Source organism: Eleutherodactylus coqui, chromosome 3 (assembly GCF_035609145.1).
Source record: "Eleutherodactylus coqui strain aEleCoq1 chromosome 3, aEleCoq1.hap1, whole genome shotgun sequence".
In the NCBI taxonomy this organism is placed as follows: Eukaryota; Metazoa; Chordata; class Amphibia; order Anura; family Eleutherodactylidae; genus Eleutherodactylus; species Eleutherodactylus coqui.
Genome location: NC_089839.1, coordinates 57,426,486 through 57,443,044, shown reverse-complemented (window position 1 = coordinate 57,443,044; position 16,559 = coordinate 57,426,486). Strand labels below are relative to the sequence as shown.

At 41.3% G+C, this 16,559-nt stretch overlaps 1 protein-coding gene across 2 annotated transcripts in view; it reads left to right on the top strand.

Moving 5' to 3' along the window:
* Positions 1-16,559, top strand: part of MACROD2 (mono-ADP ribosylhydrolase 2) — a 1,963,046-nt gene that overhangs the window by 803,001 nt on the left and 1,143,486 nt on the right. For both annotated transcript variants that reach the window (XM_066595626.1, XM_066595625.1), the window contains exon 5: positions 9,685-9,801. In XM_066595626.1, the coding sequence (XP_066451723.1) occupies positions 9,685-9,801 (117 nt within the window). The remainder of the gene's footprint in view (positions 1-9,684; positions 9,802-16,559) is intronic.

Here is a 16,559-nt window from a genome sequence, read left to right as displayed (position 1 = left end):
GCGCATTGGACACAACCACACCCCGATTTAAAATGCTTTTTAGCCTAATGAGTTCCAGATATGTTCTTTTCCCCTTGGAATTGCACAGCATGTTGCAGGCGCATTTGTACACCTCCCATAGACTTCTATGGGGACCTTTGCAAATGTGTACAAAATTTTTTCACATGCACTAAATGCGTGCGCAAAAGAAGGAAATGTGATTGAACCTATTAAAATCAATGGCTTCTATTCTTTGCGTATTGTGCATGCAAATACGCCCATGTGAATCAGCCCTTGGAGTGTAGGTGCTGTTCCTGGACTAGATTCAAGGAAGTATATTTCCCATAGAACTCCTTTTAAGAAATTTTAGTTTTGAAACAAAAAGAAGCAATTTATTTTGGGTTTTTAGTGAGGCCTCCTTTAGCCCTAATGGTATCAGATACTCTCCGTGACATACTTTCTACTAACCCAGAAAAAACAGAATATGCAGCAGCACCCCTCAAAAGCCCGTAGTCCGGGGTGGGAGAGAGAAAAAAAGCAGCAACAATAATAATGTCGTGCACGCTGGGTTTGAGCCCAGACTTTTCAATGGGCCCAATGAATATCATCCTGCAAACACCTGGCAAGTTCTCTCGAAGATGCAATGGCCCATCAAAAGGAGCGTCGTCATTGGACAGTTAAGCAACGGAAAAATGTTATATAAAGTGACGAATCATGCTACTTCATCTTCAAATCAGATGGATGTACCCGGGTATGGTGGATGCCTGGGAAATGTCTTTTGCCCAAGTGTCTTGTGCCAACAGTTAAAGGGGTTGTCCCGCGCCGAAACGGTTTTTTTTTTTTTTCAATAGCCCCCCCCCGTTCGGCGCGAGACAAACCCGATGCAGGGATAAAAAAAACAAAAACGGGTAGTACTTACCCGAATCCCCGCGCTCCGGTGACTTCTTACTTACCTTGTGAAGATGGCCGCCGGGATCTTCACCCTCGGTGGACCGCAGGTCTTCTGTGCGTTTCATTGCCGATTCCAGCCTCCTGATTGGCTGGAATCGGCACACGTGACGGGGCGGAGCTACGAGGAGCAGCTCTCCAGCACGAGCGCCCCATTCAACACAGAGAAGACCGGACTGCGCAAGCGCGTCTAATCGGGAGATTAGACGCTGAAAATTAGACGGCACCATGGAGACGGGAACGCCAGCAACGGAACAGGTAAGTGAATAACTTCTGTATGGCTCATAATTAATGCACAATGTACATTACAAAGTGCATTAATATGGCCATACAGAAGTGTATACCCCCACTTGCTTTCGCGGGACAACCCCTTTAAGTATAGCGGAAGTTCCATTATGGTCTGGGGATGTTTTACATGACACGGTCTCGTTCTGCTGGTTGTAAGAATCGTAAATATGGAGGTGAACCTTGACATTCTATAATGTGCGGTCAACATTGTGGCAATACTCTGGGAATGGTCAGTAATACTTCCAGCAAGACAACGCACCTTTTATGTTATGGATATGTATGTTCCATGATTTGTCTGTCCTGCACAGCATCTTGAGAGGAACCCTATAGAATATCTTTGGGATGAACTGGAACATTGCTTCATTAAATATGAACAGTGTCCATTTTCTATGGGAGAACTCACCAGACGTTTGCAAGATACCAGCTGACATTTATCAGATATTAGTAGCATAGTATGCCACAGAGTATCCAATCTCATTAGGACCAAAGGATACCCCAATAAATACTAACATATATAAATAAATACTACTTTTGATTCTTGCTCAGGTGTCCAATTATTTTTGGTAGGATAGAGTATGGACTTATTCATACGGTCAATTGTATGTTGTCCGATAGGCATGGACCATGCACATTGCATGTCCTATTCTTGTCAGTGAAAGCGAACAAGAATAGGAAATGGAGCAACTTACAGGCATGTGAATATCCTCATAGGCTATGATGGGCCGTGCGCTGTCCATGAAATATACAGACAGCACACAACCCGATTATGTGCCTGTGTGAATCAGCTCTCATACTTAATCTTTTTGGATACAGCCCTGGCACAAAACGTTAAATCAAAAACGGTCACAAAAAATGCCAAAAAACTTGTGTGATTCCAGCCATAAGCTGTTTTTTCCCCTTGAGCCGTCTCTCTTAAGTGTCCTACACAGACTGCAGGCGTCTTGGCTTCTGAATCGTCTTTGCGGAAATATAGAATAAAATAGTGGAGTTGAAATTGAGATGAACTAAATACCTTGGGATCAATTGTTATAATCTGTGCGTTGTTGTCCACTTGAGCAGAGCACGGTTTAAAGATCACAGCAAAATGTCAGCATTCAGCTGTGCGAACAGAGGTCTGGTATCTCAGGTTAGCAGCCAGCAGATGCCCTGTGCTGTATCTGCACTATTACACACCGCCACTGCTATTAGGTTTGATGCTGCCTGGAATCCAGGTTGACTTTAAGGAAAGTGACAGTGTACAGAAAAATAATATTCCTTAAAGGCTTAAACGCTGTAAATACACAGGAGGATTTTATTAAACACATGGAAAAGTCATTATCTCTTTGTTTGTATGGATTTTCTTCTATACACAAAGATAATACACCTATAACACTTTATAGCGGTATTCATGCACGGTGGCCAGATGGTACGCTGTAGTGATTGGGATTTTATAAAAACCAATTCACACAGGGCCATTGATTTCAATGGGGAAACCAGAGCACTGAAAGCAGGATGTAGGAAAAAAAACAAACATAATTTCAGTTTTACATGTTATAGCACAATGTTACTAGAGCTATCTTTTTTTTTTTTTTTACAAAATCACAATCTCATTACTGCAAAACCTATTTATTTACCTGCCTTTTTTGTAAGGTTTGCTGCAGTGCAATAATAATTTTGCAGCTTTCTGCTTTACTGCAGAGTGCGAATATATCTTAACTTCTGTATTGCCTTTCCACTGCTATTGATAGTTGAGTTAACAAAGTATGCAAGGATGAAAAAAGCCTGTTTCCACCACCCCTTATCCCCCTTGTTGATCCAGAGGAAGGCGAAAAAAACATTATTCAGCTTATTTTGTTTGATTGCATCTTAAACCCCTTAAAGGGAACTTGTCATTAGGAAATGACCTAGTTTTTACAAAAACATTTTTCCATTTTTTTTTATTTTTTTACATTTTCCTAATTTTAATTAAAGTATTCTGTTTTTTGTAGCTGCTAAGCCAAATAATAGTCTGACACTTCTTGTTTTGTACATGGGACATAGACAGAATAGATTTGTTGGCTTTATATACATAGACCTTAATTTATTTAGTGCATGCATATTGCGCTGCGCAGCACTTGACATTGGGTTCTGTAGCCCTTGGGGCTCACAATCTATATTCAGCTATCTGTATGTTTTTGGAGTGTGGGAGGAAACCAAAGTACTCAGAGAAAACCCACACAAACATGGGAAGAACATATAAACTCCATGGAGATGCTGTCTTTGGTAGATTTGAACTTGGGATCCTAGCGCTGCAAGGCAAGAGGGCCAACCACTGAGCCACTCTCTATATGTAGAGTAGACTGTTGTGAGCATGCTCTATGACCTTGCAGAGGGAGGGATAGAAAGTGAGTTGTGACCATCACTTATTGTGAATGATGGCTCCTATGTTATCTATACTTGGCTATTACCTTTCTTTGTAAATTTGTGATGCTACCACCAAGTTGTCACATGCGAACTTTGCCAGGATGTGATGTAGTTGCAACTGTTAATCTATTTTCACTCACTCACCCTTGTGCTCACCCTCCACTCAGATTGAAAATTGAGCATAAAGCACTCACCAATACAGTCCATAAACCACAGATAAATGCAGCCACCACGTAAGGCCCATTTAGACACAACGCTTATCGCTCAAAATTCGCTCAAAAGACGTCTTTTGAGCGATAATCGTTGTGTCTAACTGCACTGACATTGTGCAGCTTTTGTTAAGCCGTTGCTTATCGATGTCTTTCAGCATGCTATCAGGATCTCACAGTGGGATACAGCTGATACCGTGTTTCCCCGAAAATAAGACAGTGTCTTATATTAATTTTTGTTCAAAAAGGTTTAACTTTTTTACATGTATAGCTGCCTGGACACTATTTAAATTGACTTTTTTAATTAACTGTTAGCAGGGCTTTATTTTAGAGTAGGGCTTATATTTCAAGCATCCTCAAAAAGCCTGAAAAATCATTTTGCATCCTCAAAAATTCTGGAAAATCATGCTATGTCTTATTTTCAAGGAAACAGGGTACTATTGTTTCAGCTGTATCCCGCTCCCTGATGACAGGCTGGGTCTGAAGAACAGAGCGGTCCAGCTCTGTTCTCCATACCCCGCTCGGAGCGCTCGGCTGTATAACAGCCGGGTGCTCCGAGCAGAGAACAGCTGGATGCAGAAGACAAGCCGGGATCCGCATTCACTCAATATTATCAAGCAGCCAAAGTGTTAACCTATTGAAGTTATAAGTTCAGCACAACTAGGGCTACACTTATTAACGTTTTAAGTTTTAATAAAAAAAATTATGCAATGCTTATGAAAAGATAAAACATATGACAAGATAACGTGATATACAAATAGTGTACAAGCAATATTGTAGAGTAAATGGAGAAAAATATAGGAGACCTAACACACAGTCCTCAATCTTTGTTTCCCAGATGGTACTGCAAAGACAGTGAGTCAAATACAATGAAAGCTCAATAGCCCATTTCCTGTAATCCCCTAACTATAAAGCCAGCTTCACATGGACGTATACCCAATTGCGAGTGCCTAAGTGCATCGTTTTTATGCTATGAACAAGGCATTTTTGCACGCATATTGGAGTATGCCGCAGGGCATGTTCATCTGCATGCATCAAACACACGCATTGATTTAAATGGCTAATTAGTTCCAGAAGTGTTCTTTTTCCAGCGCATTTATGCACTATTGTACAAATCTCCTTGCATATTGCTCGCACATTTGCACATCGCCAGTTGACTAATATCAGAACATTTGGTGTGCAAATACACAGAAATATAGAACATGTTATAGCTTTTTCACTTTGCTGAAATGTGCACACAAAGTACACGCATGTGAATGAACTGATTGAAATGAATGGGTTGTCTTAACTGCATATTGCTCATGCAAATACGTCCATGTGAAGCCGGTCTAAGGGTATGGGATGTTCAATTTGGATAGACAAATGTTCTTCTGTCTTTTGAAGCCTGCACAACCTAGTCTTAGGCCTCATGTCCACGGAGAAATTCGGGCCTGCGCGGATTCTCCATGCAGAATCCCGCAGCGGATCCCTCCTTTGCCACAGACATGAGGCCAGAAAATCCTTAACTTACCTGTCCGGACGCTGCCAATCTCCCCTCCGTCGCGGACGGATCTTCTTTCTTCGGCCCGGCGGATGTACTGTGCCTTGCATTTTTTTAAAATTTAAATTCCTGCTTTCCCGCGGTAGAGCAGAAATTCAGCTGCGGTTGTGCCGCGGATACGGGCGGCTTCCAAAGGCTTCAATGGAAGCCGCGGGAGCCGTCCATACAAGAGACCCGCAGCAAAATGGAGCATGTTGCAATTTCTTCCCGTGCGTGCGACCCGCACCCCGGGAAGAAATCCCATCCACATGCTTTTAGCTGCCCTACGGATGCTAATGCATCCCTATGGGCAGCAAGACGCACGGATCATTTATAAATAAAATCCGCCCGTGGACCTTGGGCCTCAAGTGTCAAACGGGACGCTCCTCTCTAAGGGATGATTGCCCCTTCCCCCAGAGCTCCTTTTCTGTAGTAAAAGTTTTTGCTCTGTTGAGAGTTTAAAGAATAAAACAAAATTAACCCTGTGGACACCAAATACGTAAATATGTCACCTTTTCATCACTGAAATTTATTCTTTACAGAATTTACCGTAGGTTTTATTTTCAAAGATTTTAAAACAAACAAAGATTTTAAGAAAAATATCTTTAACATAAAGACTTAAGATTTAAGCAATGAGTCATTGTCTGGTGATGACACATTCCCTCTTATGCAGCAAATATTTTACGTATATGGGTAATTATACTGTAGGTTCAGTAAATCAAGATTATTCTTTGTAAAGTAAAAAGTGTTACAATCTTCCAGTATTCTCTCTAAATCAGTTTCTCATGGCTTTCAAGATCATTGCCTGCAGTTGTTCAGTGGGAACCTTCATTGTTAACTTCCAGTCAATAAGATTATGTCCGAGTAGTGAGGGACAGGGTAATAAGCCTCTGTTAGACTCCTCTGGCAGTAGCTTATCCCCCTTGAGTACAATGATTGGGCATGTTGGCATCCCCCATAGACATTACATAAGCGACTGGTCTTGCCCAAATCAGTCGACGTAATGCTAATGTAAACTGGCTTTTATCCTATCATGAGAAGAAATATACGGTAAATTTTGATTGATTCATTACTAGAGATGAGCGAGCATACTCGCTAAGGACAATTGCTCGATCGAGCATTGTCCTTAGCGAGTATCTCCCCGCTCGGAAGAAAAGGTTCGGCTGCCGGTATGGGTGATAGGTGAGTTGCGGCTGGGAGCAGGGGGGGAGAGAGGGAGAGAGAGATCTCCCCTCTGTTCCTCCCCGCCGCTCCTCACCCGCCGCCGGCAGCCGAATTTTTGCTCCCGAGCGGGCAGGTACTCGCTAAGGGCAATGCTCGATCGAGCAATTGCCCTTAGCGAGTATGCTCGCTCATCTCTATTCATTACCTCATCCTGAGACAACAATGCATATAACAGGCACCAGATTTTGGAACCTTTTCAGTTCTCTATGATGTTTCATATGGCCAATAAATAGATTTTCTCTGACTATCTGTGACCCTGTGAGTCCCTCTACAATAGCGGTAATTCCGGACATTTGTTGGCACGAGGGAATGAGTAATATTTAGATTAGCGCAAGTGTCTATATCACTCCCAGAGAATGTCATGGGCAGAGATCACAGGCTGTCTGCTTTCAATGTGTACAGTGACTAGGCATTTTGATACGGTGTGACATTCCTGTTAGGGCCAGTGCTGAGTGATCAGTGCTGAGTGATCATATCACAGGACAATGCTCAGAAGATGCCATCGGACATAGATGCTAATGCATATAGACTTATGCCTGAGGAAAAAATGTGTCAACTATTCTGAGGCCTGAATGGTATAAAAATAGGATAGCAGAGATGATAACCAAGTCATCCCAGCTTTGCATGGGCGAGCACATGCTATTCTCTTAACTCATCGTGATCCCCTCATAATTGGCAACACATCAAAAAGTTTAGTACGATTGTAATTGCTCAGTTATCATATTAATGGCCTAAACTACATGTCTTTAATGTAATTCTATGTAGTCTGTTCTGGCTTTGTGCTTACTGTATCCTGGCACAGGGATTAAAATAACTTTGAACTAAATCTTAGATAATTTCTAACAAACTGTTGCAATTACTCTAATGGTAATCGTTTGAGATCAATGAAAGGATTCACTTGCTTGCTTTCAATTACTTTATTTTCAAAAACATTGCCCAAAATACTTAATAAAGTGGCCGACCGCTCAAATTAGTAATGGACCTTTATGTTCCAGAACCTTTTAAGCTAGATTTCTTCAAAAGCTTCTATTTGGCTGCTAAAATTCTAAATATTATTTATCTGCAGTACATCACACATAGGCATGCTCGTTGGGTTGTGCACCCAAAAATGACATTTTTTTCTTAATGTTCAATATTTACTTTGAGGATCCTGTCACGTGCAGGCTTTGATGCAGTTTTTAGAGCCAAAATCAGATGTGGATCATGAAAGGAGAGAAAGGGTGAATGACAGATATCGCTTCTCCTTTGCTTTTTTAATCCGCCCCTGGTATTAACTTTTAAAATTGCATTCTAAAGAAGGCAGGGCTTAACTGGAATCCATGCATGACAGCCCTGGGATCCTCCATTATGTCTAAAGCGTTTTTAGCTTTTGCATGAGAGTGCAAAGCACAAATACAATAATTCACATTGAAAGCGCCTACCATGTTCAGTCTTCCATGGCCATCAGGAGAGGAGCTGTCACTAGTACATGTTAGGAAGCTGGTAGGAATCCACATCGCAGTTATGACAAAACTAATTAGTGTACTATTTTGTTTAGCTATTGCAATTAATATTGTATTGGGCATGAACTTGTAATAATACATAGTTCCAACAAGGAAAGATCTTCTCTTTACACATGGCTAAGCCACAGTCTACTCTTCCCTCCAGTAACTATGTGTAATCATAGTCCATCAGCTTAAAGGGGTTGTCTCACGCCGAAACGGGTTTTTTCTTTATCAATAGGCCCGCCGTTCGGCGCGAGACAAACCCAAGGGATGGGTTAAAAAATAAAAAGTTTATTACTTACCCGAATCCCTGCGCTGCGGCGACTTCTTTCTTCCTTTACCAAGATGGCCGCTGGGATCTTCACCCACGATGCACCGCGGGTCTTCTCCCATGGTGCACCGTGGGCTCTGTGCGGTCCATTGCCGATTCCAGCCTCCTGATTGGCTGGAATCGGCACACGTGATGGGGCGGAGCTACGAGGACCAGCTCTCCGGCACGAGCGGCCCCATTCACCAGGGAGAAGACCGGACTGCGCAAGCGCGTCTAAAAACGCCAGAAGACAGCGGATTTAGACGGATCCATGGCGACGGGGACGCTAGCAACGGAGCAGGTAAGTGAATAACTTCTGTATGGCTCATAATTAATGCACAATGTATATTACAAAGTGCATTAATATGGCCATACAGAAGTGCTGAACCCCACTTGATTTCACAAGACAACCCCTTTAAGTCTTAAAGCTTCTGTTCTACAGAGGCTAATGTATTACTTGTGCACAAGATGGTTGACAAATGTTTGATCTCTGGGATGATGGGGGAGGGGGGGTTCCCCCCACAATAATTAGTCACTAGAAAGGGGATTCCAAGGATCCTTTTCCCCTTGACTGCCTTCGGAACTTGGCAGGGCGTAGGGCATTCCTGATGCTGCTCCACTAAAAGAGTATGGGGCTGATAGAGAAAACGGAGTACGGCACTCAGCTGTTTACATTGACCCAATAGACATTAAATGGAGTGGTAGGACACATGTGGCTATTGCGGCATTCAAATTCCTTCTCACTTTGGTTGTGCCCTGAGACAGTCTCATGAACTGGATCATAAAGGAGAGTGGGGTTAAGTACATTCAAAATGGCATTTCTGAATAGAATTAGTAGACCCTTATAGCAATTGATTAGCTTCAAAGGCTTGTCTAATGTTAGACCTCTGGGTTGCTTTTAAGCTTCCACTGATAAAAGTTTTTCTTCACTCTTAGGGCCAATGTCCATTTTTGGCTTCGATTTGCGGAACCCGTGCGGGTGATCCGCAAATCAAAGCTGCCCATAGGGATGCATTAGCAAAAGATGTAAAAGCATGCGGATGCCATTTTCTCCTGGCATGCGGATCACACGCTGCGGGAGAAAATCGCCACATGCTCCATTTTCCTATCCTGAGGAGAGGACATCAATAGTAAAGTCCCGGACAACCCTTTTAATTCCTTTTTATTTATGTTTTTTTCTTCTTCTAAATTCATGGAGAATTACACCCTCAGTGCGGCATCTGACTTGTATTTAATTTTGATATGCAGCGTTGTCAACTTCTGAAAAATGGACGTCGTTTATAAATGAATTTCCCAATTTTACACCATAAGTGATGGTAATTGAAAGCTTTTCTTTTTCAGTGGATGGCTGTATACACAGAGCTTCGGGGCCTTTTCTGAGCGCTGAATGTCGCACATTGGGAGGTTGTGCCACTGGTCAAGCAAAAATAACTTGTGGGTATGAACTGCCAGCGAAATGTAAGTCACCCAAATTTCTTCATATGAGATTTTATGACTGCATTGTTAAATTTAATGTTTTTTTACAACTACCGTAGTTCAGTTTGGAATAGCTCAGTTACTGCTACAATTTCCAAATAGCAATGCGAGGACTCGCTAATGGTAAGGGCTCTGCTAAAAGGATTCATATCTTTATTCCTACCAGCAGAAACGTATCCTACAAAGGTGAATGGATCAATTAGAATGGATTCTCTACTTGATTTGGTTGTATCTAAATATGCCAGATGCAGTATTGGGAATATAAAGGAATCCAATGTCGATATGTGTCAGCAGAAACATATTAATGATGTTTTGTAAATTTTAATAAAATCCTATAACTATAGCCCTCTAAACTAGCAAAGATAATCCTGAAGGCCAAAACGATACTGTATTTTTAGAATTTTCTTTAAAGCCCATTCGGAATTACCAAAAACACAAAAAGAAGCACAGCCATATTCAAGGGTGAGGACTCGTGTTCTCTTTTAGTGCTGGTTTTGCTTGTGCAATTTTTGACATTTTTACCTATAAAACTTGGTTTTATTGACATCCAGGTTACCAAAACTGTGGATCAACTATGATCTAACCGCAACAAAACCACAATGGAGAATCACAGCCCATGTGACCAGTTTTATAACATGTGCATTATGTAAGACATGCAAAAAGCTATAACCAAAAGACTATAGACTAATAAGCCTGATGTGTATTTAAGGGATTACCTGGTAAGTCATGCACTCACATAAATCAAGATTGATTGACAAAGATCTGTTTAATCACCTAAGTGTTGATTTCATATATTTGGATTTTGCTAAAACATCTGATACTATTCTTCCCCTTTGAATCACTGTTTACATATTGATAAAGAACTGATTAAAAGGCAGAAGACAAATGTTAAAGGGAATATTACATTTTTGAGGTCATGCATCCAGCCAACACTACCAACATAATTCCCTTAAATTGTAGCACTCAATGTCAAGCAGCTGATCCATAAGTAAAAAAGGGCAACGTTAAAATAAAAATATCCCTTGGATTAAAAAAAAGAAAAAGCGTGTGTGTATATTATAATCTCCTGCATTGAAATGGCAAAAAAGTGTCCTGAAGTGTCCTCAGACAGTTATAACACCTAGCTCCCATCAACATGTTTGTTCAGCTTGGCCAAGCATGAGTTATTTGAAAGGACTAAGGTAAAGGAACGCTAATAGAAAATCAGCCAAAAAGAATCAACAGCAGCAATCCTTTTTCCCCCTAAGATTTTACAACTGGGGACGTATGTATTATATGTGTAAGCTTACTGTATGCATCTGCTAGTCTGTAGCCCTCTGCCACCTTAAAAGGGAAATTGCAAGTCTGTGAGATCCCATGGGCGTCACGGATCTAATAAATTACAGGACTCAGTTACTGTTGGATTGTAAAAAGAGAAATTGTTTTATATATGATGGATTTACAAATGGGATATAAGGAGGTTGCTCTATGATGAGCAGTTGAAGAATAAGGCTACAGACTGTTCTTGCTATCTATGTGAACCCTTGTGAATTGCCAGAAGCGACTGTTAGCACCTATGTAAAACAGACAAAATTAATGACTATGGACAGCGCTAACCTCTTCTTAGATGATACCCAGTATGATATAGCCTGTTATTTCTTTTACTGCAACAGTCCCAGTCATCGAAATGGTGCTAGCAGAAATACATGTGATTGCAGAAAAAACTATAAATGAAACAATGCAGAAATTTCTGCAACAAATCTGCCATGTGAATATGCCCCATGGTTGGCCAAATAGCATTGGCAATACATTGGCCAAAGAGCCAGTTATCTTAATGACAATGCTATACAGTGAAATTACTAATTATTATGCATGAACCATTTATAAAGGAGTGGGAGTGTGGGGAAAATACATCAATCAAAGAGGGAATTTTGGCTCCACAGCCCTGCTAAGTAACCTGATAAACATGCCGTGCCAGCAGTCTTAATAAATCTGCTATACAAGAAAAATCAAAGGGATTGTCTGATCACAGTAAAATGTCCCTTAGGCCTCCCTCACACTGGCGTTCGGCAAAGCAACACGATTTTACGTTAGCTTTTGGCCGCAGCTCCCTGCGACCGCCAGCTTGGTTTCGCATACCTCATCATGAATGAGGTGCGCTAAACGCTGAAAAAAATCACGATCCTGAAAAGCTCCGCGATCAAGCGGCTGTCTGAGAGGCTTCATTGAAAACAATAGGAGCGTTATACCGTGATTAGTGCGCCACGTTAATCGTGGAAAAAAGTGCCTGTGCAAGGGAGGCCTAATCCACAGCATAGCGGATAACTTACTGATCAGAGTGGGTCTGACCACTGGGACCACCGATCCTGAAAACGAACATCCACAGTGTTCATAAATGGGCAGAGCAGCATTGGCACAAGTGTGCTGCCCCTCCATTAATTTCAATGGGACCGCAGTAGGTAGCAGAATGCTTGATCTCTGCTTTCTCTGGAGGTCCCATTGAAATGAATGAAGCAGTAGTGGGCATCTGTGACCGCTAGTCCATTCATTTAGGAACATCCTGAATAGCTCTTCTCTGTACCACTGGAGGCCCCAGCAGTCAGACCTCCATCAGTCAGTAAGTTATTCCCTACTCTATGGATAGGGGATAACTTAGGTTGGTGGGATAACCCCTTTAAGATTAGTGGTGGTACAAGCCTCAGCTGTAAGACTGACTAGCCCACCCCTTAAGTGGGTTGGGTAGTGCACAGGTTACACATGGCTAAGGCTAGCCCTTCCTTTGGGCATCCCAAGTCATACTCACTGGTAGGTGGTTGTACACACACTCGAGCTCTCCAGTCTATATTTATAAGCATTTTCATACTTTGCTTTTTTGATTCATTTGTATGATTAGCGACTAGATACTAGAAATACCCCCTTCTTCTGCACATAGATTAATATATACATTGTAAATGATCATAGCCCTGCTTGGTATTTTCGATAAATGATGCGTTCAGGCCCCTATTCACTTGATAATGTTTGACTGCCTTGAAAGCAGTTGTTAAAAAAAATGCATTTTCTCTTTTATTCATGCAGATTTGTGGATAGTGAATACTCGTATGCCCAGAGAGATCAAAGTGATATATTGTGTTTTCAGCTGCTGTGCAAAGGCTGATTGGCAATTACTGTGAAGGCATCTGTCACATGTTAAAGCATAGAAATAGCTAACAGAATTCAGTGCTGGAATTTATCTGCAGCTCTAAAGTGGACTTATCAGAGTTTTTGCCTTTAACGATTGAAGTCATATGCAAAACATTTCCTAGTCTCTTAAATCCAAAAGGCGTAGGCTCTTGTGTAGCACATGGATGACATATGTGCAATAATTAATGATTGCAGGTTACTAACGGGTAATATGATGCATTTGTTTGGTGCCTTTTAAGTATCGGAGGTGTGTTTGTGAAAGGTCATATCGGTTACATGTGCAGCTTATCAAAGGATACAGATCAGGATTTTGTGTCTAACCAGCGGAGGTGCGGAGTGCAAATGGCTACGGATCACTCAAGCCATATTCGGGGCATCTTGAAATTCTAAAACTGGATGAAAAATCAAGACATCAGCCGTTAGTAAAATGGCTTTAATCTAGTATCAATCTGAATAGTTGACAGGTTAAGAAATATTTTAGAGTATTGGACAGTCATTGACCCCTCTACTAATTCCCTGAAGCTTTGTTTGTTCTAAAGAAAAAGGACATTCAAATTTTGGACAAACCAAGCTCATTCTACTTTAAATAGCCGTAGTTCCAGTTATATCAGTGGTAATCAGGGGCGGACTGCCCATTCAACCCACTGGGAAAATTTCCATCTGGCCGGTGGAGGGGAGAAAGTTTTTTTGTAAAATGTAAATAAAAATAGTTAGCTTCACCTGTTCTGGCATGTTGCTCCCGCTCTGCAGAGTAGAGAAGCAGACAGCAGAGTGAGATCTGTGATTCTCCTGCCTGTCCCAGGAAAAGGGGTCCAGCCCCCTTTATCAATCAGAGAGCATATTTGCTCTCTGAATGTCACATATGGAGTGAGAAGATGAGCATTTGCTCACCGAATCACTCATCTATGCTATTTAACTCCGTAGATGCCTCAGTCATAGCTGACCATGGCATCTAAATGTCACGGCATGCTCTATTTCTGTGCCACCGCATATTACGCACACGTATCTCCTGTGTGTAACACGCGGTGAATGGAGGCAATTAAAGTCAATGGACTTTCATTCTTCTATTCACACCTACATGTGGACCCTGCGTATTGATGCGTAGGAGAAATAAATTGCAGCTTGCTCTATTTCACCGTGTATCACCCTGCGCGTGTCTATGATCGCATCATTCCTGGGCACGCACAGTGCTAATCGCAGCCCATGCACAGTCTCTGTCAGCAGAGTGCATGGGCTGTAATGCATACAGGGCTGCAGGAGACTCGCAGCGTTGTATACATATGCCCGTGTAAACGAGCCCTAAGGGTGTCAAAAACTGACACTGGCTGAAAAGGAACCTTCAGGACAGAAGACTAAAACAAAATGTTAACACAAAATCTACTGCTATAGCTTTGTTTTTGAGGCATCACAACAGAGCCTTATGGTGGCACACGGCATCCCTGTGGCTTTGTACTTGTAGGTACCTCTGTACTGCACCACATGGTAAAAGGAATAATTCTGGTGTATGACATCTGAAGCAAACTGTATCATCTTTTTTTTATTCGGATTGTGTATCAAAATTCTCTGCATATCTCTGTATAGGATTAGATGTATAAGAAGATACAACAGGGGGCCATACACTGCTATGGGTGGTATTTCTGTCTTTTTTTTGTACCTGTAGCAAGTAGTAGTGCGTGCAGGCACATGTGAACACCCTAAAGGAAGTGCGTGACTATAATAGCTAATATCCTTCAGAAACTCTACGGATCCCATCCCAGTATGATGAGAGCTATGACCTCCTCACTGCAGAGCGTACATGCAGTGTCCTTTCTCTATAGCCTTGGAAGTACTAGTGGGATCTCAGGTGACGTACACGAAGAAATAGCTCCACTTTGAAGTACCATAAATTTTTTGTTGATGCCGCTCGTTGATTTATTAAGCAAAGTAAATCACCCGGTGTGTACTCAGGGTTCATTAACCTTTTATTGATGGGGAATGTCCTACATTTTTGTTATTTAGCGACCTGGGCAAAATATTTTCTGCCTCATTAACACTGATTGAAAATTTCATGACAATTATGTGCCATGATAGCAATTAAATGTAATTCATCAAGCCTCTAGACTGACATATGATTAATGTAATGGTATGATTCGCTTTGATTGCAATTAGGTGGACCAGAAAGAGTGTGCTTTTCAGGAGTATATATATATATATATATATATATATATATATATATATATATATATATATATATATATACATATTTTATATTTATAATGCAAGATTGTAAATCTGTCCAGTCTTTTCAAATCCATACATACATAAAATAAGTGTGATTACCACATCTGCAAGTGCAGTCGTGGAATGATAAATACTGCAGAAATTAAGAGGAACCTGTCAGCTCAAAAATGTAAAAAAAACACTGACACGATTCCAGGGTCGATACCAACACCTGTCAAACCCAGGGGCTCAGTGTACAGGGGCCCAGTCTGCTGGGTCACCACTGTAGCTACCACCCAATGGTTTTAATTTTAAGGTCTAATTAATAAAAAAAAAAAAAAAGGTACATGCTCACCTCCTCTGTTGCATCCCAATAGCTGTAGTCAGCACTGCAGTCCTCGACTTCTGGGTTATACAATCATGTGAAACATACACATGATTGCTGCAGACGAGAAGTCGCTCACTAGTGAACTGAAACTAAGCAACTAGTGACTACTAAACGATTTCTCGCTCAGTGTCTTGTCAGTGGCTGTATTCAAGGTGATCGCCTTAGCTCCGCCCCTATTCTGCCACTCCCATTGCAAAGAGTGGCGAGGGCCGGAGAGGAGGCAGGAGCTCCGTGCACTAGCTTCCATCCTGCCTCCTCCCCTTGCAGAGAGGAGCAGCGTATATCGGCCGGGTATGAAAACCCAGCTGATACACACTCGTCTGAATAAGCCCTTACAGTGAATTACTGAATGTTCTTGAAAAGAAATGGTTGTATTTCTTTTAGTAATAAATCATGTGTTTTAGATTTTAATCATTGGGAACACCATAATGAGTATATGGTCAGTAGTCAGAGATGCTCTTTTCCCACCAGTTGATTGAATAGTGGCCATAGGTACAAACGACCAGCAGCTGTATACACTTGTAAATATAGATTTGGAATATCGATGTCTGAGACAAAGATTATAGAAGAATTTTTATGTGAAACAGTAAAGCTTAACAACTTGTTTTTCCGCAAAGAATGTGAGTGGCCGTGTAGAACCGAGGGGAATTTATTTATTGCTATGTGTCAAGAGAAACTGAAACCTTCTCTATCCTCAATTCTCCAGAGTTCCGCATCATTTTGGGCAGAAGGAAAATACAATAGTCTGTTGAAAATAGGAGCAGTGGTGTGAAAAGGCTGGTGTATTGGGTGGCTGCAGTTGTAGAAATGTTTAATTTAGTATGGCTTCACTGAAAATGTCAGCAGTCTTATTACCTTGAATTTAGATTTATATAGCTGTTTTTTATAGCTTTTTCTTTTTTTTTTTTTTCTTTTTCAAAATGGAAGACGGCAAATATTTCTCCAAGGAGGAAACATTTACATATCTACATTGATAGAATTCTTCTGCATTCGG